The following is a 27,477-nucleotide window of genomic DNA, read 5'->3' as shown; positions in this document are numbered from 1 at the left end:
TAAATTTCTCCTTCTAATTTCTCAACATTTTCTTCTTGCAGTCTTCACAAATGCAAAGAGTAGAATTACAATGCTGAAGACACACCATGGGGAACAAAAACTGTCATGGTTTCTCTGAAGAGCCTGGAGTGATTTAAAATTGCTTTCTGCTTTACACAAGAGATACTATTCATTTAAAAAAAAAAAAGAAAAAAGTATGACTATAAAGACAAACATAACCACAATTTTTCTATCTTTAGTAACCCAAAAGACTATTTGCTTTGAAAGCTTTTAAAGATTTCTTGTTACTCTTTGGGTGTAGTGGTTATGGATTGGTTAGACAAAGCAATGTTAGCTGCAATAATTTTTGTACCAGTCATCTTAAATTGATTTATTTTCATTAATTAAATGGGTTTAAGTAATAAATGAAATTTGGGTCCTTAGTTAGGACAAAAAGGAATCAGCGTCTTGAAGGGCTAAGGGCAACTAAAAATACATATTAGCAATGAAACAGAAAAGAACAAAACATAGGTTGGCTTTAGTTGCAAATAAGTATATGGTTAATTATGGTACAGAAGCATCAAAAAAGCCACTTCATAGTCTCTGCAAATTGATTGGATAATATAGGTAGTAATTTAAGAAGAACCTATAGTTGACACTTTGCAGGTTTAAACCATTGAAGCAAGTTCTATAAAACTCGATTATAATAAAACTTCTAATACTCCAAAGAGGAGTGCTGATACTGTGGTTATATTTTTAAAGAGCTGCTGAAGTGACACATTTGGTAAGTGTAACTAAGTTAAATGACAACTCTATTTTGTCTTTACAGCTAGGGAAATGCATTTACATGTGCATAATTGGGTTTACTCTTCAGGTAGTGCCCTAGAAGCACTTCTGAAATGAGTCATTAATAAATATGAGAACATGATTGAATTCAGATTCTTACATCCACTTAATGCAGAGGAATTTGCGTATATGCGGTAACTATACAAGAAAACTGGTATCTTGATCAGTACCATCATGCTAGGTGTCAGCTGACAGATTTGTGGGCAAGTGTGCTTGTTTTTGTTGGGTTTTGCATTTTTTTTTAATGAGGCTAGCACATGAGGTATATATTTTAGCTAATTGCTGCAGGTATCAGATGGGAAGATAACATTTTACTAGATAGACTTGATAGACTTTCAAGTGCTGACTGTGGAAGTTATATTAATTAAATGTTGGACTCACCTGTTTCTTACAAAATTATTCCTCATTTTGGAGGGGCAGGTGGTACTTAGAACTTCTGATGAACAAAAAAAAAAATTACTGACATTTATCACATTTGGATCTGGAAAAACTTATTCCCCAACCCACCCCGGAGTTAGAAGAGCCACCACTGAATTGTACAGGACCAAAATATTTTACGGCTGTTGGCATGATCACACACATTCTAATATAACTTTTTAAAAATATAGAGATAATTTTAAAACTTGAGGTTGAGCTTCTTATTTGTAGAAACGGATAGTTGGAGTCATTATGTTGTTATACTATGGCTACATTGGATTGTTCCTGTGAAACACAGCAGTCATAGGATAATATTGACTCACTGGTTGAGAAATGCCTGTGGTTCACTTGTGACACAAAATTAGCACAAGCTATCAGGACTTTCTAGTGCATCCAGCACATGAATTTATGTTTGTATTCAAATTAGAATAACTGATTGGAAGTCACAGCTTGATAGGACTCAGACAAGAGATACACAAAGAACAACAGGGACTGTATTTCTCTTACCAGACCTCAGCAATTGAAGAGTATTTGCATTTCAAAATTCCTGCAGCTCTAGTCCTGGAATGTTTTGATGATCTGCAAGTCGTGCAGTGGGTGTAGTTGCTGGACAAATACCATCACTTTGATTGCTGTTGGGAATCTTCGAATACAGAGAATAAAAGTATTTAGCTTAGGTAAAGAACAGTATGTTTTGCGTTCAATTTCCTGCGGTTCTATGGTAGCTGTTAGATCCGGTTAAGGACTGAAAAAGCATAACCTTCTCATGTACTTCATCTTAATTTAGCCTTTGTTGAGGCCTTTGTTACCTGAATCTAATTATGTTCCTGAATTAAGCTTACTGATTCTTTTCTCTCACTAAATTAATGAACTTTTTCTTTGAGACATTATGCTTTTATTCCTTATTACTGGCTAATTTTTAATACATCATCCTTAACTAGACCCCTATTTATTTAGTATTAATATTGTGTAAGATGTACTTGAATCTATAATTCTGTATGTCCCTTCGCTTGCCTAAATTACAAGTAAAGGTTGTCTCCTCTGAAAAAGTATGAATAAAGTGATTATTTTCTTTTTAAACAAATTTATAGGGGATGAATTAAGATTTTTTTCAGACAATTTATTTGAGGTGGTGGTTCTTCAGTTGTATGAACAAGTGCAAAGTCCTCCTTTCAATTATGATCTACACAGTAGTAGTCATCATTTAGATTACTCAGGGCAAAAAAGGAATTGCAAATATTCCAAGAGGTTCTGCACCCTGAGAACAGAATAGAACTGTAGCTATAATCTGATGATTGCCTGTCTTCACAGATACAGGCAATATATTAAGGGTGGATTGATCACCTACTGAGGGGTGATGGTGATGTCCTTGTTAGGTGTAAAGTAAGCAGTACCTCTTTGCCCAGCTTTGGACTTGAGTGCAGTCATAAAGAGAGCAGCAGAAGCAGCTCATCCCTTTTCACCGAGTTTAATAGAGTTGACCAGTGTCAAAACTCTGATTGTTTTTCTCATATTAAGTGCTTATCTTTCCAAGTTGCAGAGGAGGGCATGTGACACGAAATTGGGAGGAGCTGTTGACACACTTGAGGGCAGAGAGGCCCTGCAGAGGATCTTGACAAATTGGAGGACTGGGCAATCACCAACCACATGAAGTTCAACAAGAGCAAGTGCTGGATTTTGCACCTGGGACACGGCAACCCTGGCTGTACATACAGACTGGGGGATGAGATGCTGGCAAGCAGGTCTGCAGAGAGGGATCTGGGGGTTCTGGTTGATGGCAAGTTGAACATGAGCCAGCAGTGTGCCCTGCCAGCCAAGAGGGCCAACCGTGTCCAGGGTGCATCAAGCACAGCTTTGCCAGCCAGGCGATGGAGACGATTGTCCCGCTCTGCTCTGCACTGGTGCGGCCTCACCTGGAGCACTGTGTGCAGTTCTGGGCGCCACAGGATAAAAAGGATATAAAACTACTGGGAAGTGTCCAGAAGAGGGCTACGAAGTTGGTCTAGAGTTTGGAGAGGAAGCCGTATGAGAAGCGGCTAAAGTCACTTGGTTCGTCCAGCCTGGAGAAGAGGAGACTGAGAAGAGACCTCATTGCAGTCTACAGCTTCCTCACAAGGGGAGAGGCAGGTGCTGATCTCTTCTCTCTGGTGACCTGGCAGAACCTGAGGGAACGGTAGGAAGATGTGCCAGGGGAGGTTTAGGTTGGACATTAGGAAGAGGTTCTTCTCCCAGAGGGTGGTGGAGCACTGGAACAGGCTCCCCAGGGAGGCAGTCATGGCTCCAAGTCTGACAGTATTCAAGAAACAATTGGGCAATGCTCTCAGACACATGGTGTGAATTTTGGGATTGTCCTATATAGGGACAGGAGTTGGACTTGGTGATCCTTGTGGGTCCCTTCCAACTCAGGACATTCTATGGTTCTATATGCTTGTCCTTCTGACACTTTTTCTGCTTCTCCAGTGTTACTTTTAAGTATTTCATGATATGTTGGATATACAATGAAAAGCATTTAAAACATGGATTAATTTTTTTTTTTTTGTATTTGTGTACAGATTGCTTAAATGCACAAACTATTCAGTGTTACTGCCTTTACTCTTAAAAACCTCCAGTTTGGTATGTACAGTTCTGCTAGTTGCCTTCACAAAACAAAGGAAAATAAACAGTCTTGTAGCACTCGCAAGACAGTGGATTGTCTGTTCCACTGGACATCGTAACTGCTGCTAAGTTGGTGACAATTACTTTAGTTGGTACTTCAGGCGGACTTCTTATTGTGAAGCCTTTGCTGGGTTGTATATTTGCCCTGGAGGATCCTGTTCTTGTAAGTCTACAACTGAAATATTTTATTATGGAAAAATGGAAATGACTCCACAGACAGTCAACAGGCTGTGTGACAGTTTTCATATTGCTAATGCTTTACTGGCATATATTTTTATCTCATGTTAAGATTTCAAGATGCTGAAGAATTAGTAAGAATCACTTCACTTGTTGACTCACTCATCATCTCCAGTGCAATAAAGCTAAGGCTAGTTTCCACTTTTTCCTTACTATCAGTTTCACGAGGCTGTGTGAAGAAATACAACTTTGTGAGTTTCATGTTTTGAAAATTATGTATTAGTGGTAAGTGTGGAAACTGTAGGGCTGTAGTTATTCAAGAAGAGGCTGTAGTTTGTCAGAATCAGAACCTGGGAAGATGAAAGCCTGCTATAAACATAAGCATGTCTTGAATACAGCATAGAGATCTATTGCAGAAAAAAAAATAAACTACTTTACAAGTATGTAATATTCAGTGACATAAAATAAGTGCTACTTTACCATATAAAGTCTTTAGCATCATTGTAAGTATGTTCCAGATTTATGTGGTCTAGTGCTAAACTCTTTTGGAGTACTAGGAACTCAATCTGGTAGGTTAATCTTTTTGTTTATTATGTTTCATGATGGCACAGAATAACACATTTTAAATTAAAAAATGTTATAAACAACCAGATGTTGTGGAGAAAAAATACCTTCAAGTTTTTTTTTTAAATTAATTAGCAAAGTTTTGCACTGCATACCTAAATTACCTATTTCAACTGGGAAAAGTAGCTTGTGAAATTTTAAAAATACTTATGAAGGTTTGTTACACTTAAAAACTCCCCACCTGTATTTCCAGCATGTGTTATTGTTACTTAAAAGGTATTTCATTATTGTTACACACTAAAAATAAGTTCATATGTAACTTAAGCTGGTATGTAGCATTTATTGTTGGTGTGTGTATGTTACTTTTTGCTATTTACAATACGTCCTAATGTAACACTTCAAGACAAACCAGGTATTCTGGTGTGCGTGGGCATAAGTACATACATGTTTGTCTATTTTCACACTGTTTCTTTGTATTTAATATCTGCTACTGCTTTGGGACTTTTTCTAGTTGTTTCAGGGAACATGGAGTATTACATCCAAATGTTATATGATTCTAGGAACGGTGCTAGTCTCATAGTTATTTTGTAAAAAAAAAAAAAATCCTTTAAAATACCACTTTTTCACATGAAGTGACAACTTGAGAAAGATTTAACAGGCAGAGAAGGCACTGAATTTGCTGACACTGAAATAGTATTAATGCATGTAAGGTGTGCTGAAAATGCGTAGTTCTTTTCTAACCTGTGTGGCATAAACCCTCAGAGTACGTTAAATAAACATGTTCTAAAAATATGTTTATTAGCTTGTTTAGATACAACTTTAAAAGTTATTTTTAAAGGCATGCCTCCAAAGACATGCACATAATAAATTCAAAGTGTCAATGTTTCAGGGAATCTAAATTATTTTCAGAATTTCAGAAATTGAGAAGGGATAAGTGGAAGGAGAAAATGTTGGGCTGGTGCCAAGCGATAGCTCGTAACCCTCACAGACTTCCAAACAGCACAAGAACACCCGAGGTCTCAGGTGATGCTTCACATAACTCCACTTTGGTGAGTGAAAAGTTGCATTTCATGACGGTGGCATGCTCATACAAACTTCAGAGGTGTTAAATTTGTTTTTAAAAATGTAGTTTTTGCCATTGATTGCATTGCCTCAGTGTGTGAAACCTTTTGACATTATAGCTATTTACTCTTTCCATTTGTTATTTTTTCATCTTTTATGTTATGCATGGTCCATTCTGGCTTGCCTGCTATGTCTATAAATCGGTATTGATGTTTTGTGAATGGTGAAGCCTTTAAGCAGGAAATGTCCTAATATAGATTACTTACATTCTTTGTGATCTTAATCAATGCAATGACATTTGGTCCTTGATGAATACAGCCAGACATTATCTAAAGGTACCTTGTTTGCTCTTTGCTCCTGCTTGCAACAGGAACAAGGTATAGTATGTCTACACTTGCGTGAGAGAAATTGATTTAAAAATTATCTTCGTATATTTAACATGATCAGGTAAGAGATGGTTGAGTTTCTGCATGCCAAGCTATTGACAGTAGATGGTGAGGCAATGCAAAGTTGACAATTTACTTAGTGGAGTTATTATGAATTGTAGGAAGTTGATTAAAGTGACTCGTTGACAAGAATTTTAATTCTGCAGTTTTTGCTCGTTCAAATAAATCCATTTACATCAGTAGACCTCCCCAGGTGAGTAAGAACTGATATTTGAATGTAAAGCCTTCATATTGTCCCACACGTAAGAGCAAAAATTTTCTATGTACTTGTTTTTCTTCAGCTGATTTGACATTTTAAGACTACAGCAAAACAGATTGTTTGAAACATATTCAATTGAATACGCCTGGTCAAATATCATTATTAAGTTTAAAATAGGCATGATATTTTCCTATCCTAAGAAGCACGAGGTATCGGAAAGTACCGCTCTCCAGTTGTTGAAACATGGATATGACAACATCTAACCAGAGGATGGATAATTTCTTATAACCACTGATAAAACGTGGTATTCCAAAGAGTATGACAAGTGTTGTAAATGAAGAGGCAATGATCTGTTTGAAAGTTGTTGAAGTTCTGGTGAAAAAAAGGCCCTACTTAATGTGGCAAAATTAACTTGTTCAGTGGTAGATTATATAGAATGTAAATTTCTGCTAAGGAAGAGAACATAAAAAGGCAGCACTAAAAATTGCAAATTATATAGTTTACTTAATATCCTAGATTATTATTACAGCTTGCTTTCATCTGTAAATCCTTTTGTTCAGTGAAATAAAAGGAAATTTAAAAGCAGCAGTCATGAAACAAGAAAATTCAAGTATATTATCCCCATATTTAATTACTATTACAGTTTTCTTTTTAAATTTTATTTAATTACTATTAATGTTTGGGTATTGCTAGTAATAGGTGATAGCTATTAAGGAATTTATATATGTGAAAATCTGCATATTTTGATTTCTTCTTGACTGTTAATCAACTTTTAATTCATTTTGATATTCCAAAGACAAGCATTCCAATCTATCAGATGGGATTTTGAAATGGTGAACTGGGAATACACTTCATAACAGTTGAATCAATAGAGTTAGCATGTTTTAACCTTATTAATATTAAAACTTGTTCAAAAATAAGCTTGCATGAAACTGCTGCTTAGTTGATGAAGTGTGTAAGAAAACCAGGGATATAAGCAACTAAGGAAGATACCGTGTGTCCTTTATTGTCGTGACTGGCTATAGAATAATAGTCTTCACAACAGCAAACAGAACAGTTACATCTCTTGAGGCCTCTTAATTTTCTTTGCTTCTTGCTCTCTCAACCATTACACTTTCTGTCCCTCACTTCTGAAGTAAATGACATTGTATAAGCTTTTGCTGGCAGTGTCTTTCCAACTTGTGGGCTATAGGCTGAAAATCCTTATTTTTCTTATGAACATTTTAAAGCTGAAATGTTGTTTCAAATCTGTTTTGATTTTGTTTAGAACTGTTAGCCTTTCAATGCTGGAAAATTTTCTACCTGGTCTTGTGTGATGATGTGGACTTTAGCACTGGAAAATGAAATGTGATGAAACAGCAGAAAATAAAGAATAATAAATTATTTGCTGTAAGTGTACAAACGCACTTACAATAATCTATTCAAGTCCCCTCTTTCTGAATTAACATTAATTTTTCAGTGCATTGCAGCTCCTCCGTGGTTTATTTGGGGGTTTATTTGATCTGTCTTGCAAGCACATTTATGGTACAAACAGTTCTTTGCTTCCTTAGACTGGAGATGGCCAGTCTGGTTTTGGTGGGAAGCAAAATGGAGTGTACACCGTATCTTTTTTCACCTCTGCCGTATGCCTTTTGATTGCACTTCTGATTCAGCAGAATGTCCTATGTATTTTAGAAATTCAGCTAAGGCTTTTCAAATGAAACTTTTATTTCCCTTCAAAAAAACAAAACAAAACAAAGCACCCAAAGCTGTTGTTCCATTGTGCCACTTCCTAAAGAGGAATGATCTGAAAATTGCAAGTACGTCTTCTTAATTTTTATGAAAAGAAATATTTTTATCTCTTACTGAAAGAAAGAAGGAGGCTTGTGGAGTAGGAACCAGGTTATGATCATTAAAAAATTGCTTTTTTTCATTAAGCATGTAAATGAAATCCTGAACAGCAGTGCAGGAAAAAGTAAAAAAGAAATTAGCTCATGAAAACACTGAAATAAATTAAAAGAGCCTAATAAAATCACTTGTACTGTTTCATTTTATTTGATGTTAAGATGTTCTAGCTTTGTTCAAATTCTGAAATATTTCAGCAAAACTCAGCTAAATATTCTTGGAAACATTTTTCCATTATTATTTTCTACTTCATTATAATATTAGCCCCAGGCTTTATCACATCAGTCTACTTTATGTGAATATTAACCCTTTGTGTTCAATTTCAGGTGGAACTCCAGCTTCTTGGTTCTGAGCACACCTCAAAAATTTTGAGTCATCCTTTAATCAAAAAAGGCATAACTTCTCAAAAAATATTGTTTAATATTATGATTTGTTGGATTTGGGAATTTGTACTGATGATTTTAGATCTATAGAGAGTAGATCTCTTTTTATTTTTTTCATACTGAAAACAATTTCATATAGTCCATTAACTTGGTGTAGTGGAACATAAAGGTTGAATTGACTTTGCTTCTCTTATAGCTACAAATCAGTATCTATTTTTCAAACTGAGTTTATATTTGTGCTCATTTGTCCTGTATACACTATTTCCAACCTTTAAAGGCTCATCCTTCCTAATGTTCATTGTAAGATTTATTTTTAGAGACCTGTAATATAATTTTTCAACTTTACTTTTGTTTTTGTAATAATTTCCATGTTCTCATGGGTATCTTAAAAAGTCTTGTCTGTTCCTGCTCCAGTTTGGCCACGACTGACCAGTTGTACACAGTATTCCAGATCAAACTTTCTGTTCCTAACAATTGTGACACTAATTATTACCTATTCAGTAACACATTTATCATACTGCATAGATTTAGGATCACTTTATCAATATATTTTTCTATCTAACTATTATTTTAGTTTTGAGACCAAACCTAGACTATGCTAAGTTTTGATCAGTACATGAAGACTGCATCAACTCAAATTATTGTTGTTCCTCTGTTCTCTTCCGTTCACTGGTGGGTTTTTTCTTTGTTTGGTTTGGTTTGGTTTTTTAATATTTATTTAGCAAAAAGACCTTTTCCCATGTAACTTTCTTTTTTGAAAGTTTGATTCTGTTTTGCTTTGGTTTTTTCCTGGTAATTCTTAATTTTTTCGTTACTTTCTAGTATATTTCTTTACTTTTCTATTTCATGTAGGCTTCATCTACTATATTTATCTCTTCTGAAGTTACATATTCATTCACACAAATCTGAAGATGTTCAGATTATTCTCTAGAGGTTTTTTTCTTAAATGCAAATTCGTATTTTTTTGATTTTTCCCTTTCTCTGATTTTTGCTAGAGTTGGGGAAAGAATAGTAATGTTTTATTCCTTAATTGAAAAAAAAAAAAATCCAGATCTTGAAAGCTCATAGCTCAATGCAATAATTGCAGTATTTTGTCTTCTGAAAGGATAATGAATACAATTGCAAACATACCATTTTAAATTCTTTCTTCATCAGTCACTTGTCTCCGTACTGACAGTATCTATTTATACTGTGTTTCTAAGAGTATATATGTATGGTTTTGATGGGAAGACATAAATATGTATTAACATTGATTAAGCAATTTGACTAGAAGTAGTTGTATGTCTGCCTATCCTTGCCCAATGTTTCTTGGGGTCCCAATTCAGAACTTGAACATTATCACAATTTATATTCTTAATAGTTTGTACAGTGTGTTCTGCATGGGGTATGGACTGGTCCTTGGTTCAGTACATCATGTTCAACACATGAAGCTAATGGGACGTGAGCACATACTTAATGCTGAATTGTAGTCATTAGTACATACTAATTTTCCCTGATTTATTTCCCACTAGAATTATGGGTGAATATATGTGGAAGTATAGTCATGTGAGTAACTACGTAATTTATGTTTGTATATGCAAATGAAATTTGGAAGTCATAGCAAATGATAAAGCATCTAATTTAACTTTAATGACAGATTTTTTTATATGAAAGCAAAAGATACCATCTGCTTCTCCAAGAGACAGTAAAATGCTTATGAATTATCTGTTTGACATAGGCAGATATTAGGTTACCACATCTGATCTACACATATTGACCAAGCAAGTTAATTGTAGTCACTGGTCATTCCAAAATATAATTAAACAAACAATGGAAAGTGGGTTTGTTGTGGTTTAACCCTGTCAGGCAACAAAGCCCCACACAGCCTCTCACTCACTCCTCCTCAGTGGGATGGGGGAGTGAATCGGAGAGGGAAAGCGAGACAAATAATGGGTTGAGATAAAGGCAGTCCTATAGGTAAAGCAAAAGCCATGGACACAAGCAAAGATGGCCTAGGAATGAATTCACTACCTCCCATCTGCAGGCAGGTGCTCAGCCATCTCCAGGAAAGCAGGGCTCCATTGGGCATGACAGTTATTTGAGAAAACAAACACCATAACTCCAAACGTCTCACTTTCTTCCTTCTTGTCCCGCAGTTTTTATTGCTGAGCATGATGTCATATGGTGTGGAATATCCCTTTGGTCAGTTGGCATCAGCTGTCTCGGCTGTGTCCTCCTCCCAGCTTCTTGTGCACCCCCAGCATACTCACTGGTGGGGTGGTGTGAGACACAGAAAAGGTCTTGACACAGTGTAAGCACTGCTCTGCAGTAACTAAAACATCCCTATGTTATCAATGGTGTTTTTATCACAAATCCAGAACATAGCACTGTACAAGTTTTCTTCCAGTGATAAACCGAGAAGCTGGGGTTTAGCTGTAAGTTCTGCTAATGGTATGAAAGTTCTGAATAGTGTAGGAATTATTTATTATTACATGATCTTTAAAGGTCCCATCCCACCCCAGCCATTCTATGATTCTGTTCTAAACCCCAAAATTTAATTCTAAAAGATCTCTTGATCTGAGCTTGAAGTGTTTGACTCCCTGATTTTCATCAAGGGAGTGTAATTCCTTGCTGAAAATCCTGTGAAATAGGATCCATTTGGTTTCCTTTAACATTGCAAGCCTGTTGTTGGTAAGCTGACAGGGGTTGAGGGAATGTTTAAGATCTATATTTTAATTTGTTATAAGAAAATTGTGTAGTTTAAAACTCAAAAAACTAGTAAGGGAGAAAAGAGTAATTATCTAAGAATATGGAGTTTGTTACATCTGAATTATCTTCTTATTTGCATAACTATTAAGTAGACTTTATTAATGAGGCTGCAGAGGCAGCTTGGAAATCCAAAATATTATACCTGCAAAATTCTCTATAGACACTGGTTTTGGAAATCTAATCGTAACTTTAATACAGTAGCCAATCAATGTGTATATGTGAATCAAACTGTAGAAGAAAGAGATTCTACAAGAAATGTAATTTCAAAAGAGGTAGAATTATTCACCTGGTATAATAAAGGATATGCTGTTTAAACCTTCTCTTAGTCTATACTTCTGGAATAAAAATACAGCTGAGTGCAGCACATTTAATTATACATGGAAAAAAAGAAACTACTGAGAGTAGAACCTTTTGTGGTTCAGGCACGCTGCTCCTGGCTTCTATGTCAGGTAGCTTATGGAATAATATACGGGGTCTGAATAAATTCTGGGGAGGAGAGGAGGAAGCTAAATATCTCATGTTCTCTGGTGCTACATATCTCAGCTGGGCTCAGTCCCTCTATTCTGGTGTTGGGAAGTTCTATCCTAAGGAACTGTGTTTTTCCATCTGCTTCTCACGGACATTATGAAATTTCTGTAGGGTTTCAGTTAAAGACAGCATTTCTTCTCTTCTTGAGCTAGAAATCTTGTTGCCATTTTTCGTTGTACTTTTTGATTCACCTTACCTGTTTTTCTTTCCTCAGGTGCTCTAAGGCCTTTTGAGAAGAAATTTAATTAGATACATGTTCATTTTTAGCATTTTATGACAGGTTACTTTTTAGCTTTTTATTTAGCAAGTCCCTTAGCATCTGTCAATGTTAAGCTATGGAAACTTTTCCTTGTGATATAGATATTCCACATGGGGCTTATCTTTCTGCACAATGCTGCATGCTCCCCTGCAGTGCAACTGTTTTAACTATTAATCACTTTATAATTTACAAGGTCAGCCTAAGCTGTCAGTGGCCTTGGTAGCCATGCCACCCCAGGCCAATCTTATTGATTTTCCTTATATTTAAAGCCAATTAGTAGTCGTTACCTGGGTTACCATCACCTTCTGGCTTCTTACCACAAATGCATTACAAGGATGTAAAGTTGTTAAGAGTTAATTTATGTTTCTTTTCTGTGCATACATAAACCATCAGAGCAGGGCAGATGTAGACCAGAGCTTTTGGGTAAGTCTCCCCCAGTGCTCAGTTTCTTTCTCAGTGCATACCAGCGTCATTTAATAACTTTAAGTGCAGGGCAGATATGGTCAAATTTTTACTTATTTGACCAGTGTTTTCAGTTAGAGTTCCTCTATGACAGGCTTAAAATGACAGTCCTCATTTCAATCGTTTTCATTTCGCTTGTGAAAAGGATGACATATTTCCTGACCAAAAACGGAGACCATGCAGAAAATTACTACTATTTTGTATTTGTAGAAGCAACAATAACTTAAATATTGGAGAAAAAGAATAAAGGTTACCTGAATGCTGGCTTCAATATGAGTAAATTATTGTTGTTATTATTACTATTAATATTATTGTTTAAAGCTTATGAAAGTAATGTTTTATTTAACTTTATAACTTCCATTTTATTTATGTTTTCTAGGTATTAGGTGTCCACATTTACAGATAGTTTTAGCAGTGGAATTTGCAAGAAATTATTTTCTGTAGATCAAATTACTATAAGACATTGACAATAAATATTTGTTAAGTACCTGTGTAACTGTTCAAATAGATTGCATTAAATCCTTTATTTTTTCCCCACAATATTTCATGCACCTTGTTTCTCATAACAACATGTGTTCACAAGATTGGTTCAAATCTATTTCATATAAATTATTCATAATTTGTTTCTTTTTTGTGTAGTTGAAGCTGTCTTGTTAGTCTGTTTCACTTAGGGAAAAGGAACATCTTTTAAGTCCTGAATTTAAAATATATTAACTTTTTTATTTTTTCTTTAGTTTTGGAGAGGAGAGTTATGTACACTAGACTTGTTCACATAACTTTTGACTGAAAGCTCAAATTATTTTTCTACCATTATTTTATTATTATTGTTAGTAGTATTATTATTTCTAGCATTATCATTGAGTTATTTTTCTAGCAATTTTCAATATGTCCATAAAAATCTTAGATTTGGTTTAAAATGTGTAAAGCTCCAGGTGATATGCTGGAGGGTTATATGTACAGAAAGAAAGAGGGGATTACCAGATCACCATTCAGTTTCAATTTGGTAAATAAGTTCTAGAAAATGAGAAAATCAGATAGGGCCGAGTAATTAACCTAAGTTTTTCATGAGGTGAAATGGGTTATTCTCATTTTAGCTCAGTGAAGCCTTCAGTCTCATCATTAACTGAAAACCTACACTGTAATGGGGAAGCCAAGATGACAGGAAGCATCAAAGAAATATCTTTGCTCGTTCATTTATTGCTAGAGTAATACCAGCAAGGAAAGCTGTGAAAGCACATCATGTTAAAAACAAAACAAAACAAGGCAGTAGAACATTATTCTGCAACTTTATCTTGTAAAAAATCTCATGGCAATGCTAAATATTCAAGTTAAATTGCAAGTTTACTTAGTACTCCCCTTCATGAGGATTCATATTTTTTGCATGCTATTTGCAGTCCAATTCTACTGGAATTACAAGACTCAGGAACTGTTTTAGGATAAGCTCTCTACTATGCCGACTACTATGATTGGTGCAAGTCAGTCCTGTAAACAGAAATGTGTATTAATAATTTGCTTAAAGTGTCTCTAGTGATACCATTTGTATGCTTAGAGTGAAGCATGTGCAGCAGCAATTTTGTGCAGCAGCAGTTTAGAGCATTGATTGAAAATGGTAAGAATCAGTAATTCCCTCGTATATATATGTATATATATTTCTTTCAACCCTGCTAGTTTAAATTGTACCTAATCACGCAAGTTTGTGTGGTTTCTGCATCAGGATTCATTCTCACTTTTTTTAAAGTGGTTTACAAAGTAATTATTACTGCAAAAAATACTCCAAAATACTAAAAAAGAAAATGGGGTTGTATGTGCACGCATACAAGCCATTTCAAGTGTTCCTATTTGGTATGTAAATTTTACTACAGACAGGGGTGGAAGAAGAAGAAAGTAGTAAACTACAGGGAGCCGTATGTCTCCCTAGATAGATCCCTAATGTATTCTTCTGCTACGCTATCCTTAGTAAGAGTCTTCTCAATGCTCCAAATGATTTGATGCTGGTTTTGTGGCGTCGGAGGCTACACAGTGCGTCACATCTCTTCAGCTGCTGCTCTTCTGATGCAATGGTATGTCGGTGCGTCATAGCGGCGTTTCAGCCCACATTCAGCACCATGCTCCACCCAATCTGTGGGCTGGTTTTCCTGCAGCACGATGAGTCTGCACGTATCAGGACTGTCGTGTGAACACCAAGCTTGTATAGAGACAGTCCGAGTCCTCATTGCAGTTCTCTGTGGTTCTGGCTTTTGTCAGACATGCTGTAGCAGAGAAGATTAAGTAGGGCCTCTTGAAATCTGCAGAACATATGAGTTTCCCTTTTTATAAGATTTTGATGGAGCGCTGAGCTAGGAGAGGGTCTGGGGAGAAATCAGATCTTCAAATAAGAGATAACCTTTATAAGCGTATTCTTCCAAAAATACTCTGTGGGAAGATTCTGAAATCTAATATTATCGTTCTGTTTTCTAGTTGGCAGTGTCACTGAATACGTGGCATTGCAACTGCAGTTTTGGTATCCCCTTTATTATAAAGAACAGCAACAGAAAGTGCTGGAATGATGCAGAAAAAGGATCATAATTATTTTTTAGGCGAAAGCACTGATTTGCTTTGTATGTAACTTCCACGTAACTTTGTGAAAGTGACTTCTTTGTGATTTCAGCCTCGCTAATGTGAACTCATGATAACGTTCAGAATAAAATTTCGCTTACAATCATAAGTTGCTTAAATCCTGTAGAGACAAAGATGTTAGACCTATCCTGGTCTATAGTGCAAGGTTTAAATACATTTGGATAATTAATACAAAGGAGGAGGAGAGAATATGGCAGAAGACCTAGTAGTTTCTAGAAATGAATCAAGGGATAGGCTGAGGTTCAGTGTTCATTCCACGGGAGATGGAGATAACAGCACGATCCAGATACTTTGCTGCAGTTTCAGAGGTGTTAGTACAAATCTTGGTCTTGGAAATGTCAGTCTTATAAATTTAATTAAAAATGGGTATGTGGTCAAAGATGGCCGTATGTTCATGCTGACTGTGTAACTTCTGTCAAGTTTATTGACTGTGAAAGAAAACTGCCTGTGACCCTGTTAGGCTAATTACATCTGGTATTAGTCTTTTATTCTCTCCCCTTTGCCCTTTCTGAAAGTATGAGATGGGAGCAATGGGATGAGATTAAGGGAAGATTTAGGCTGAGGCTGAAGCTGAAGAACATACTCTTGACAATGAAATGTTTTAGGCTGCTGTATGATTTTGTATTGAGGGTTACAGGAATCTCATGTCTGTGATTCTTAAAATTTGGAACGGAAACATTTTCATGGAATATTTGTGTTAGTTTTTTTCCTGCCTCTGATTTTCTGTGCATATAGTTTTTTTCCTATTTCTAAAAGAATACATCCTAGCTTTTCATGCCCTGCTAATCCTTTTATAAAATCAATGGTATGAAAAGTACAACTTCTGTACTAGATCAGTCAACTGACTATGATTTGTCTAATCCTTAAGCATTGTTTAAATAGAAGAGTTGGTTTTCATTCTTTGTGAACGTATATATATTTTGTGGTAAAGTGTCTGGTTTTTATTTCTGTGGTTCATATATATGTGTATATATATATTTTCCAGTCTGCACTGAACCTGACAATATTTACTTGTTAAAAATGTAGATTGTAATTTATATCACTGAGTTATTGGTTTTGATAAGGTATTGTAAACAGGCTCTTATGTTTGGCCCACCTTACATTAAAAAGAGAGGGACCAAATGTAACCATGCTTGTAGCATTTTTGTACCCCAAAGTTAAACACCGTTTCTCTTTTCATGGTGCATGAGGGAGGAAAATAGTAGGGTTTTTTTCTGTGACTTTTTTCTCTTTTCTGCTGTTTTGGAGAAATAGAATTTTATGATGTACAGCATCAACATGATCTGACATAAAAAGAAGAAAAGCACGACAAAAATTTATTTCATAGATGTTTCAATATTACAAAGAGTTATATTTTAAGTTGCACTGAGATATGGTCATGTGTGTAGCCTACATTGTTATTTTTCAGGCTGTGCCTTGTTCTAGTAATGTGTAAAGATGATACTAAATGTATTTTCAGTTTTAAAGTTTCATTACTGATTCAAAATACAGCACTTTTTTGATGCTGTGAGAGAGAAGAAAGATTTTCATCTTGCACAGATTTTTTTTTTCATTTAGAATTATAGAATTTAAGTTGGAAAAGACATTTAAAATCATCAAGTCCAACCATAGACTTAACACTGCCAAAATGGAAAGCTTCCCAAAACAATTAAATTTGCTGTCAGTTTGAGCTATTTTTCTCCTCTGTAAAGGAAGACCACAGAGGTAGTACAGATGCTTCCAAGGGCTCTTAAAGTACTCCGTTGATAATCTGGTAGTGTGGTGCATCAAAACCATGTACTCAGGTTTCGTGTTTAGTGGGGAAATAAAATTTTACCTATTTAGATTTAGGCATATACTCTTCTTGGTAAGTGACACTAATTTAGACTACAGTACTTCCTGATGTTGAACTAATTGAATTTATTTTTTAATTATGGAAACCTGAGTTTATTTAATCATATTCGATGTTTGTTTTCTCTGGGTAATATTTCAGAATGTGGTAATTGCTTCTTGTAATCTTTGTAATCTATAAATATTAATGCTCACGAAATCTTAATAAAAGCTGGTAAAATAAAATACAGAATAATGAGGAATTCAATTAATCAGTTTAAACTGATTTTATAACTGCATAGATAATTACTAAATTGTCAAAACATCAATAATGATTCCGGTTGAACTACAGCGGTGTGATATAGTTTGGATATTTTATACAGACTAAGTAGGATTTCCCTTCAGTTTCTTTGCTGATGTGGGTTAAGGCCATTTTATTTAAAGCAAAATTCTGAAATCTCTACTTCTGGATATCCGATTCAAGATACTCATGTTATTTTTAAAGAGGTGCTAATCTCCCAGTAACTTTAAGTGGCTAATGATGCTCCCCGTCTCTGAAAATCCTGCTCTGTAGTCAAAAGAGGTGTTTTCAAAAGTGTGAACTTAAAATTTGCTTTTAAATCATTACTTTGGGATTTCAATAAAAATGGGCTGCCTTTCAAAGGAACCAATTGAAATTATACATTTAGAATATCTGAAGTGATGCATCTAAGAGTTTGGTGATTTATCAAAGTGTGATTTTTAGGTGCAAGGTCTAATTCAGATAGCATCAGAAAATCTGCCATTACCGAAATCTTGCAGTAATCAAGGTTCTACACTGTCAGGAGTTGTTTGAAATAATGAGAGGATGATTCAGGCAGAACATTTTTTTTTTTTATGTTTAATTCTCCATAGAGGGGAGAGAAAATCTAATGAGGAAGAGAATGGAGAAAAAAAACCAAAACAAACCAAAACAAACACCAAACAAAAAAACCCCCAAATAAACAAACAAACAAAAACAGAAAAAAAAGCCAATTCTGTGTAAATACACGTGTCAACTCCAATTTGATTCGTATCTTGTACAACCATGAGTTCACTTGTTCTCAGAAAAATAAATGTTCATTTTTTCCCAAATACTTTTTTTATCATACCATACTCACAGTTCTCATTGGCTTATGTATTGAGCAGTACTGATGGGTGACAGCATCTGCAAGGCTGAATATTCACTATGTTGAAACTTCCAACTAAATGCATTTTTGAAATGTTCTGTGGGTGCCTATCCTTTTAGCATGCAAGTATGTTGAAAAAAATGTAAAAAAAAATTGGAGATATCTGTCATTACTCTGCTGTTTTTGAAGATCTGTTCTAAAGAAACTTTGCCTGAGTTTTTACATGCACCACCATTGACAGGAATCACAAATAGTCATCTTGCTGCTGATTTCTGTACTTTAATCAGAGGATTATTCGTTTTCCTTTCGTGATCTTGAATGTTGATCATATTTTCTTTCTAAACATGGACATAGCAAACATACAGTGTAACATAATTAATGCAAAAGTGTTTCTTGGAAAACATTTTTCCCATGGCTCTGAAGAAGTGTTTAAAAGGCAAAGAATTCTGCAAAGTCCAACAGTAAAAATTTGCTTTAATGCTGCAAATGACCTAAAAGCTTTTTGTTTAACATGTACAGAATGCTTTTGTGGAATACATTTCTACACAGAGGATTGAATCAAGAGATGCGAACTCTAGTACCAGTCTTGAAAGTACAGTCTGTTTTAGTTTTTTCTAAAAAAAATCTTTTTAGAAGAGCATTCTTATTGAGTTCAGATACAAAATGGTCTGGGTTGTTTGTTAGAAGGAGGAAACAAGGTGGAGCCCTATATTCTTAAACCACTGTAGCATCACATTGCTGCTCCTCAGTGTCATTTCTGTCACTGAACTGTGGAAAATACCATGACTTCAAGTCGTGTGGAGCTGCAGAGGGAAAGGCTACTGCATGGATGTTTCCACGTACTGTAAAGAATACACTACCCTGAATTTAAACGGATGCAAAGATCCCATCTGCCACCCACGGCTTCTTTGGAATTAGGTAATAAGCCAGATGTTAGCTGTAGGTATTTTTTTATTTCCAATTTGATATTTAGCATTTGAAGAACCATTCACAAAGAGATTTTTTTTTTTAATAGCTACAGTGAATTACAGTAACATGAGTTAAGTACTTTGGTCAGCCGGTGTCTGTCATGGAAAATGTGTTGCTTATCAGCTTCTCAGATGCATGAGATGTGCAATTAGTTTAGTAATTTTGTATATTTATTCCCAGTTCAAAATATTTAGTGAAGTAATTGGTTTCTTGCATACAAAAGAATAATTGAAAACAACTTCTTTTCATACATGAGAAAATTCAATATGCTTTGGTTATCTATGTGTTTAGGGTTTTTTGTGGGGGATTTAATTAACTGCATGAAGGCCAGTTGGAATGGGATCTGTTTGTGCCTATCTATGTATAAGTGCATTCAGAAGTGACTATCAAATTGTCTGCATAGAAAGTATATTTAAGGCTAGAATGTACGTTAATTAAAAAAAAAAAATCCCTACATACAAAGAGCCTCTTGGGTTTTTTTCAGAATTTTTAGTCATCTGGAGATCTACTTATATCATTAGGAATTTTGTTTCTAGGGGCCATTGTCTGGGGCAGTTGTTGTTTTATTTTTCATTTGATTACTCCATGGTACAGGCAAATTCTTTCTTTACCAAAGTATGCATAAAGGTGGAAGACTACTGGACAATTTTGCTTTCTGTTAAGTCATAAGGACCAGACCAAGTTCATGAATGATTTTTTGTTTTATACATATTCAAACCAGTATAGCGCGATGAATGTTACCTTACTTGTATGCTTTTTGTTCTAAATTGAGAGACTAGAAAGCTGGTATTTGCATTTTTCTGATTACAAACTTATATTTTGCTTTAATACAGATTGCCTCCTTCAGAGAAATAAACTAAAAAGCATTCTGGCAAGCTTGCAGTCTTGCAGCATAGCTTTCTCAGGAAAAAGTAAATGTAATTTCTAACTTAATCTGTTAGAACTTCTTTATAAAGTTAATATCTTCACTATTATTTAATTAAACTAATGCTCTTCTGAGCATTTTTGTGCGTTTTTACATTAGATGTAGTTTAAAACTGAACATGGAATAGACTCTACTGGATAAACTCCTATTGTGGCTTTAAATATGTTTAAAATAATATGTAAAATGTATTTGTTTTCATTCCATATTGCTAAGAATGTAGCAAGACAGTTCTCTAATACAGCCTAGTAGCTTCTGCAGACAGTGTAGACTTTAATTTGATGCACAAGCATTTAATTTTTTCCCAAATACCTACAGCAGCTTACCTACCAAATAACATCTGTGCTGCCATGAAATTGTAAGTAGGCGTCCTTCCTCAAAGAAGCTGACCATTTATTTTAGAGCTTTCTACTCACTATCATCATCTCAGGTTTAGTGCTTAGACCACTTTGAATCTCTGCCAGACTTTGTAAGAAGGTCTGGAAACTATGAAATCTCTGATGTCATGTTTCATGATATATTTTCTACTTTTTCGGTCTGATTACACATTCTAGGTAGAAGATAAGTTTTATAAATAAGAAAACATGAGATGGGAAATCCGAGAATCAGTAACTTGTGATACATAGGAATAGTGTAAAGATTTTATTTTTTATTACTTATGCAAAAACATTTCAGAAACCATTCAATTGCTTTGGACTGATTGCAGCTGCTAAAATGTAACTACTTTGAGGTTTATTAGCTCATTGTTTAGATTAATCAGCTCTTCTATAGACCATCTGAAGCTGCCTCAAGGACTACATTACTATTATTTTTATTCTTTACATAAAAGCAAATAATTAGACCATGTGCATTATTATTTCAATTATATTTAATTTTAAAATACATTGGCAAAGGACAGATATTTAAATTTCAGGCATAGGAGTTAAACTACTGTAAAGTTTCCTGTACCATAATAAAGAAAGAAAATACTTTTTTTTTTTTTTTTTTTCCTAAATGCGGGACATATGGGGAGTCGACTGTGTGGAACGTTTACATATTCACTCCTTTCCCCTTCAACCCCAATACTAAATGAAGTCCAAGACTAAGAAATGTCAGCTTTTTATATGCATTAAATGCATTTGACCTGTAGGTTATCTTTAAGACAGAATATATGTAAAAACAGATTCAGCAGCATGTCTGTGAATAACACGTCTGCTCAAGAAAGCTTATTATTCTTCTTTAATAGCCTTCCAGTCAATGCCTCTGGCTTTGGATGGCTTGAGATAGTTATATTAATGAAAATAGTGTAGTTAAAACTGCTTTATAATCCTCAGTAAAACCTGTGCTGCCAAGAGATTGCTGTGAAGAAAGCTTCGTAGTCATGAAGCTCATTTTGATGTTCCTGCAAGGCTTTTTTCTTGGAAACATCAATTTTTGTATTGTGTTCTGCAAGGCTCACCTTTTGAACACAAGATGGATTTTGCTTTGTATTGTAAGAAATTCCTTTATTTTTTAATAAGTGAAAGTCTATTGATTGTTAAGTTCCTTTGCTTAGAAAAGATTTTTCTAAATTTAATTTTTAAAGTTCAGGTTTATTTTAAGATTTTAGGTTTTCAGGATGGTTCTAGGTCCTTGTTTTAAATAGAAAAAAATAAACCTTTCACTATTTTTTGAACTTGAAAATCACATTCAGAATATATATGAGCCATAGTGTCCTTACTATTTTCTTTCATTACCCATACTGAAATATATTCGCAGGTATACACATCTGTCATCCCCAGTTCTAAAGGTCTTTTCAGTTAGGAGGGAAGTATTATAGGATTTGGTCTTTCAAATTTCAAAGCCTCAGTAATGGTCAGCAAAGATGACTTCTTTTTTTTTTCTTTTTTTTTTTTTAATAGAAGGATATTCAACAAAATTTTGTAATATTTTACCTTTCACCTTGTCAACTCTATATAAATTTTAAATATACTTCAATTCACAGGTATGCTGTTTTTAAGAGAAATAAATTTTTAAATAAGCTTCATGATCAAAGCTTAAATGCTACCCACTGGAGAGATTTTTGTTCTGATTTGTAATATCTATTCTAATTTTCAAATTAGAACAGACTTAGGCAAAACCCTTATGTACAAAAATCAACTGTAGAAGGTTCAGTGCTCAGAAATTCATGGCTGATTTTGATAGTACACCCAACTGTCTTATCTGAGTAGTCCTCTTTGTTATGAGGGAATTAATTGCATGGTAATCATACTAATTAATACTCTGAGAACTAAGATGAGAAATCTCACCAAATGCCTGCGTTATGGTGCCATTGAAGAAAATCTTTTTCAATGAATAGGATAACTGAGCACATTCATAAGCATATTCCTTAACCATGATAGACGGCGTGTGTCTAAAATACATACGCACATGTGAGTTGAGGGATGAGAAAAGCAAGAGGTACTTGGACCTACCTGAAGTGCTTTTACCATTTTTAAAATTCCTTTTCCCTGTTCCGTTTATCTCACTCCTTGAGGCAGCAATGAACACATTAACAAAGGAGATTAATCCTTTGTTGTTATATTGCCACAAGCTGTGATCTTGTCGGATCTTATAAGATAAGCAAACCCACACCTAATCAATGTTTAAAGATCAACAAGGGACAAAAAGTAGGTCTGCAAAACAGGCAGCTCTCGTTAAGATTTAGTTTATTTTTTTCCAGCAAATGCTATTCTTGTGTGGTTTTTAATTTATCTTTTTCAGGTGCATAGTTTTGAAAATGCAAATCAAGAAACTTTACCATTCATCATGAAATTCTTGGACACACAGTAGATAAAACATTTTCTTGTTCTCATGTTATATAGTAGATACAACTTTTACATAAACACTTAAGAGTATACAATATTACCTAGCATATAAATATGTTTGTATTTCAAATTAAGTTTATTTCTTGCTATAGCTACAATGGAGTGTCTTTATATGAGGCTGAGTATTATATAAAGTAAGCCACAAACTATATTTTTTCTGTCCAAGGATGTTGTAATATGACTGAGGTTGGTATTATTCACTGTACTCCTAAAACTGAAATAATCTGCTGCTCCTAGAATTGTTTTTTGTGTTTTGTTGAAGTGTTGAACAATGACAAAGCAATAATGGCATTCAAAACTGAGAGCCTTAGATCTTTGTTTACTTTGGACATAAAATGGTTCCCAAAGCCAGTTTAATCCAAAATACAGTTATTTGGATGATTATCAAAGGATTCATATAACCCAATGTCATGTCTCCTTCAAAAACAACAGATACCTGTAGAAGAATATAGATATCAATATTTCTGTGACGTGTTCCTCAAATCTGAAGAGATATGCGTCACAGGTCCTCTTCATCCATATGGGATATCACAGGGTTTTTAACAGCCATTAATAAATGTTTATTCTTTCATTAGTGTCTCCAGTTACATGACTTTTAATGTCCATTGAACATTCACTTTTAACATTGACCAATTTCTCTGGCAGAGTTCCAATGTTTAATTACTTGATTGCATAAAGAACTACTGCTTGTTGTTATTCTGAAAGAACTACCTAGGCTCTTACTGAGATGAGAATTGAAATAAATTATCAAATGTGTTGCTTTAAAACACCTGTTCTTGTTGGAAGTCTGAAGAATAGGAAATACCTTCAAAAGCATATCAAGCAGAGTGCTACTCCTAACTTCAAGTTTCCCTGCAGTGGATTCCTAAAAAAAAAAAAGCAGAGGGAAAATTGTCAGCACATTCTCAGGCACTGAAAATTCAGTTCTACGGAAGAGTAGAAGGCAGCATTAGTGGTTCCATTTTGGCAGATCCCACTGTTGTCTGCAGTCATGGTGCTGTGCCCAGTCACCTCGGGAATGAGAAGCAAGGACATGGGTGATGAGCATGTGCATGTTAGACTTTCGGCTTCAGAGAGGTTGCTCTTGTGTGGCTTTTGTTATTGTTTGCAAGGGTAGAAAAGGACAGCACCTTTTCCTGGGCTGCTGACTTGATGGTTGAGGGGTTTGAGGAAGGGATTGGAAGTTCAGTGTAAATAAAAAATTGCTGACTTTAGTCTGGATATCAAAAAGAATGTGTTTGGGTTTTCTTTTTTTCTTTTTTCTTTTTTTTTTTTCTGTTAAGTATTGAGTGTATTTGGGGGATTGGATTAAAATTAGATTAAAATTTAGATTAAAATTTAACCAAGATTTTTTTTTTTTAATTGAGGATGCTTAGGCTGAAAGGTTCTTTGAATCATGGCATAGTGTCTGGAAAAGAGGCTTGTTCTTGAATACTGCATCTTGAAAAGCGTTCTCTGAATAGATGCAGAAAGAAGTTCAGTGTATAATTTTGTACCCAGGTTAGTTCTTTAGGTACTTGGTAACAGAGTTTATCCTGTCAGGCAGAAGCAAAGGTGAAATTAAAAGGTTTGCTTTCCTACCTGAAGACAGATCTTCCATGATTTCCAAATGTGGAGCTATATTTGTACAAAAAGCATTGCTAAGGCAGATGCTCTCATTTTGTTTCTGTAAATCACCAGTGCAGAATAATCATACATGTTTCAAAAGTAATTGGTGTTCCTCACATAACCTGATTTTGGAATGCCTCAGCATTATATAGCTTTTACAGTGTATTAGATTATTTGATGTTGCACAGTCCACTTAGCTAAAAGTCAGATTTTGCTTTTGGTGCAGGGTAGAATTTGGCCTATAACTTATGCAGAACCTCTACCACATCTAAGCACTGTAACGTTTGCTAGGAGTTTGGCTTTCTGCTTTAACTCCCAAAGTCTGATCTAAATCTTACCCTCAGTTTCATTTTAAAGTAGTTATTTTTCTGCCTGACATATTTACATGGGAAGTAGTCTTCGTCTGCCTTCATGAATTATGCAGACAGACGAGTTATCATACAAAGGTGGAAAAGGCTTTATGTTCAAAGGCTTTACTGGAATCACATGCTATCATTTGAAGCTCTCTCACTGGAAAATAATAATTAAAATTTTTGATGTGATTTTAATAGGATGAAAAGCTAAAAGAGTGGAAATCAAGATGTGCAGCTGTGGAGGGGGAAAGGACTAGGTGCAGACCATATGTGAAAGCGGCAGAGAGTATTGTCAGACGAGTCCTGAAGCTAGGACTGCAGGTGACCTGTTTAGTTTACACCCTTTAACTCATGTATCCCTCACTTGGAGCAATGATGTTTAATTTTTTGCTAGAAGTGCATAAGCAATGAATATACTGTCACAGGACGGAGTCTTTGTACAATTCCATATTTTGTGTTATTTTTTGTGCCTGTTCTTAATAGTGCAGTCCTTTAACTAGTATACTTGCATTTAGAAGAATATTTTTTATTTATGCCTTCTATTGTGTGAATATTTAATTTTATCTTTTTGGTATCTTATAACAGCAGCCTTAGAGTATTTTAAAGTAAAATTTCTAAGTGGGATCATACATCTTTAGAAATGAGATGCTTGGGTTTTGTCAGGGAATCTTCAAGCATTTTTTAAACATTCAGCCTGTTTTAGAAATAGCCTGGGGCTTTATATATTAGAAGGAATCTTAACTATGCATTTTGCTGTTCTCTGTCACATGGACATTAGTATGTATAAATGCAGTATTTTCAACAAGTTATCTAGTTAATAGTTTACAGTTCGCAATAAACGGCATGATTTTTTAAATTTTAATAATTTATAATTATTTAATAATTTCTTGTTCTGTTGTACACATTCTATGCTGAAGTATGTTCAGTTTTATCAGTTGCAAGTTAAGATGTCAAGGTTCTTGTTAACCATAATACTAATTTTATCAGGTACACAGTAAGATACTAGATTATAAAAATTATTAATTCCAGTAATTTAGTGAGTTAACAAAAAGACATCTGAGTTCCTGATGAATTGCTACATATGAACATATATTGGGTAGTTTGTGTAGAAGAAAATGTCAACAGTATAAGTAAAGCTATTTCCAACTGAATGATCAAATACCTTCTATTTAAGCTCATGTAGTATTAAGTAATTTAAAAAATTGACCATAACTAAACTATTCAATACCACCAAACTAAACCATTCAGGTGTATATTACTTTTCTTTATGATTGTCCTTTTCCAATACTCAAGTATTTGAAAATAAGCTCAGATACAAGTTTTACATTGGTTTACAACTAATGGGAAATTTACAAGTCTCTCGTGGCACCAGCAACAGCATCTGTTTTCCCAAATTTATCTGAAAAAATAATGAATAATTTTGCTGTATTATACCCTGCTTTTTTAATCTTCATCAGCACAGGAGTTTGCAGAGTGATTCAAGTACTTGGAATTTTTGAAGAAGCAAAACGAGCTTTTTACAAAAAAAAAGGTAAACTAATATTGAAATCAACTTTTAAAATTATTATTCTTATTTTAGTAGGTCTAAGAATGCCCAGGCTGTTTGGCTATGCATTATGGTATGTGCAGGATTGCCATTTTTTTTTCTTAAACAGACTTTGACTTCAAAATAGATCTGAGAGTGTTCAGGGCATGCTCATATTCCAGGCTTCTGACAATGAGCTGGGACAGGACTCATAATGAACGCTGGTGGTAGCATTCACTAGGAACATGAGCATATCATCAGGCACTTTCTATTAATTCTTGTATTTTCTGTATTACAATGACTTCATTACAATTATGTGGCTATATGGCCATGCCCACATAGCAGGATTCAATTTACTAGTGAAATAAATGAAGCTGAAATGATAGGCAATTCAGGTCATTCAAGCTGAGGCTTTACACTGAATGTGTAGATTTGCATTAAAGCTTTTGATGTTGTTAGCAAATTGAATGTGAATTTTAGATGTTATTTTCTCTACTGTAAATCAAGTCTGAATGAATAACCAGTGGCACCGTTACATTTGGTTGATAACAGTAAGCAGAATGCTGAGCATAGAGAGGAGATAATACACAAATGTACGAATCTTCATGTGTCCTGCATTGCAATCCTCATCATAACAAGCCAGCACATATCAGTGGAGCCAGTCCCAGTGTTGCAGATATGTAACCAAGAATCTCTTAAAAAAGATGAAAATGTGTTTTCTCCCTGCCTGTGCATTGGTAACCAAGCAAGGACATTTGATCAAACTAGAGCATGTTCCTTTCAGGTGCTGCCTCTTGTCCTGCAGCCTGGCTGGGTTTCCTTCATTTAGGGAAGATTAAAACATGGTTTTCTTCAAATTTTTACCTTACCATGTCTTCCAAAGCCATCACAATCTCATGTCAGCAGTGGATAATCAAAACCATTAAATTAGCTGACCTTGATTATTTGTCAGAGACTGTAATTTTGGTATTCTGTGAGGTTTAAGGAGTGCCATGATGCGTAGGCCACTGGGCATGCTTTGATTCAGAAGGTAAAATTGCTGATTATAATTTTGCCCTGCTGTCACAAGTTAGGTGTGTTTCTCACTTCATTT

The 27,477-nt window shown here is 34.8% G+C and overlaps 1 protein-coding gene across 1 annotated transcript in view; it reads left to right on the top strand.

Moving 5' to 3' along the window:
- The first annotated feature begins 5,585 nt into the window (after positions 1–5,585).
- MARCHF1 (membrane associated ring-CH-type finger 1) overlaps positions 5,586–27,477 on the top strand; it is a 90,999-nt gene continuing 69,107 nt past the window's right edge. Inside the window, exon 1 of the mRNA XM_065634734.1 lies at positions 5,586–5,687. Within this exon, the coding sequence (XP_065490806.1) occupies positions 5,586–5,687 (102 nt within the window). The remainder of the gene's footprint in view (positions 5,688–27,477) is intronic.

The sequence above is a fragment of the Caloenas nicobarica genome, chromosome 4 (genome assembly GCF_036013445.1).
Source record: "Caloenas nicobarica isolate bCalNic1 chromosome 4, bCalNic1.hap1, whole genome shotgun sequence".
In the NCBI taxonomy this organism is placed as follows: Eukaryota; Metazoa; Chordata; class Aves; order Columbiformes; family Columbidae; genus Caloenas; species Caloenas nicobarica.
Note: the sequence above shows the minus strand (reverse complement) of the source record. Positions and strands in the feature narration are given on the sequence as shown.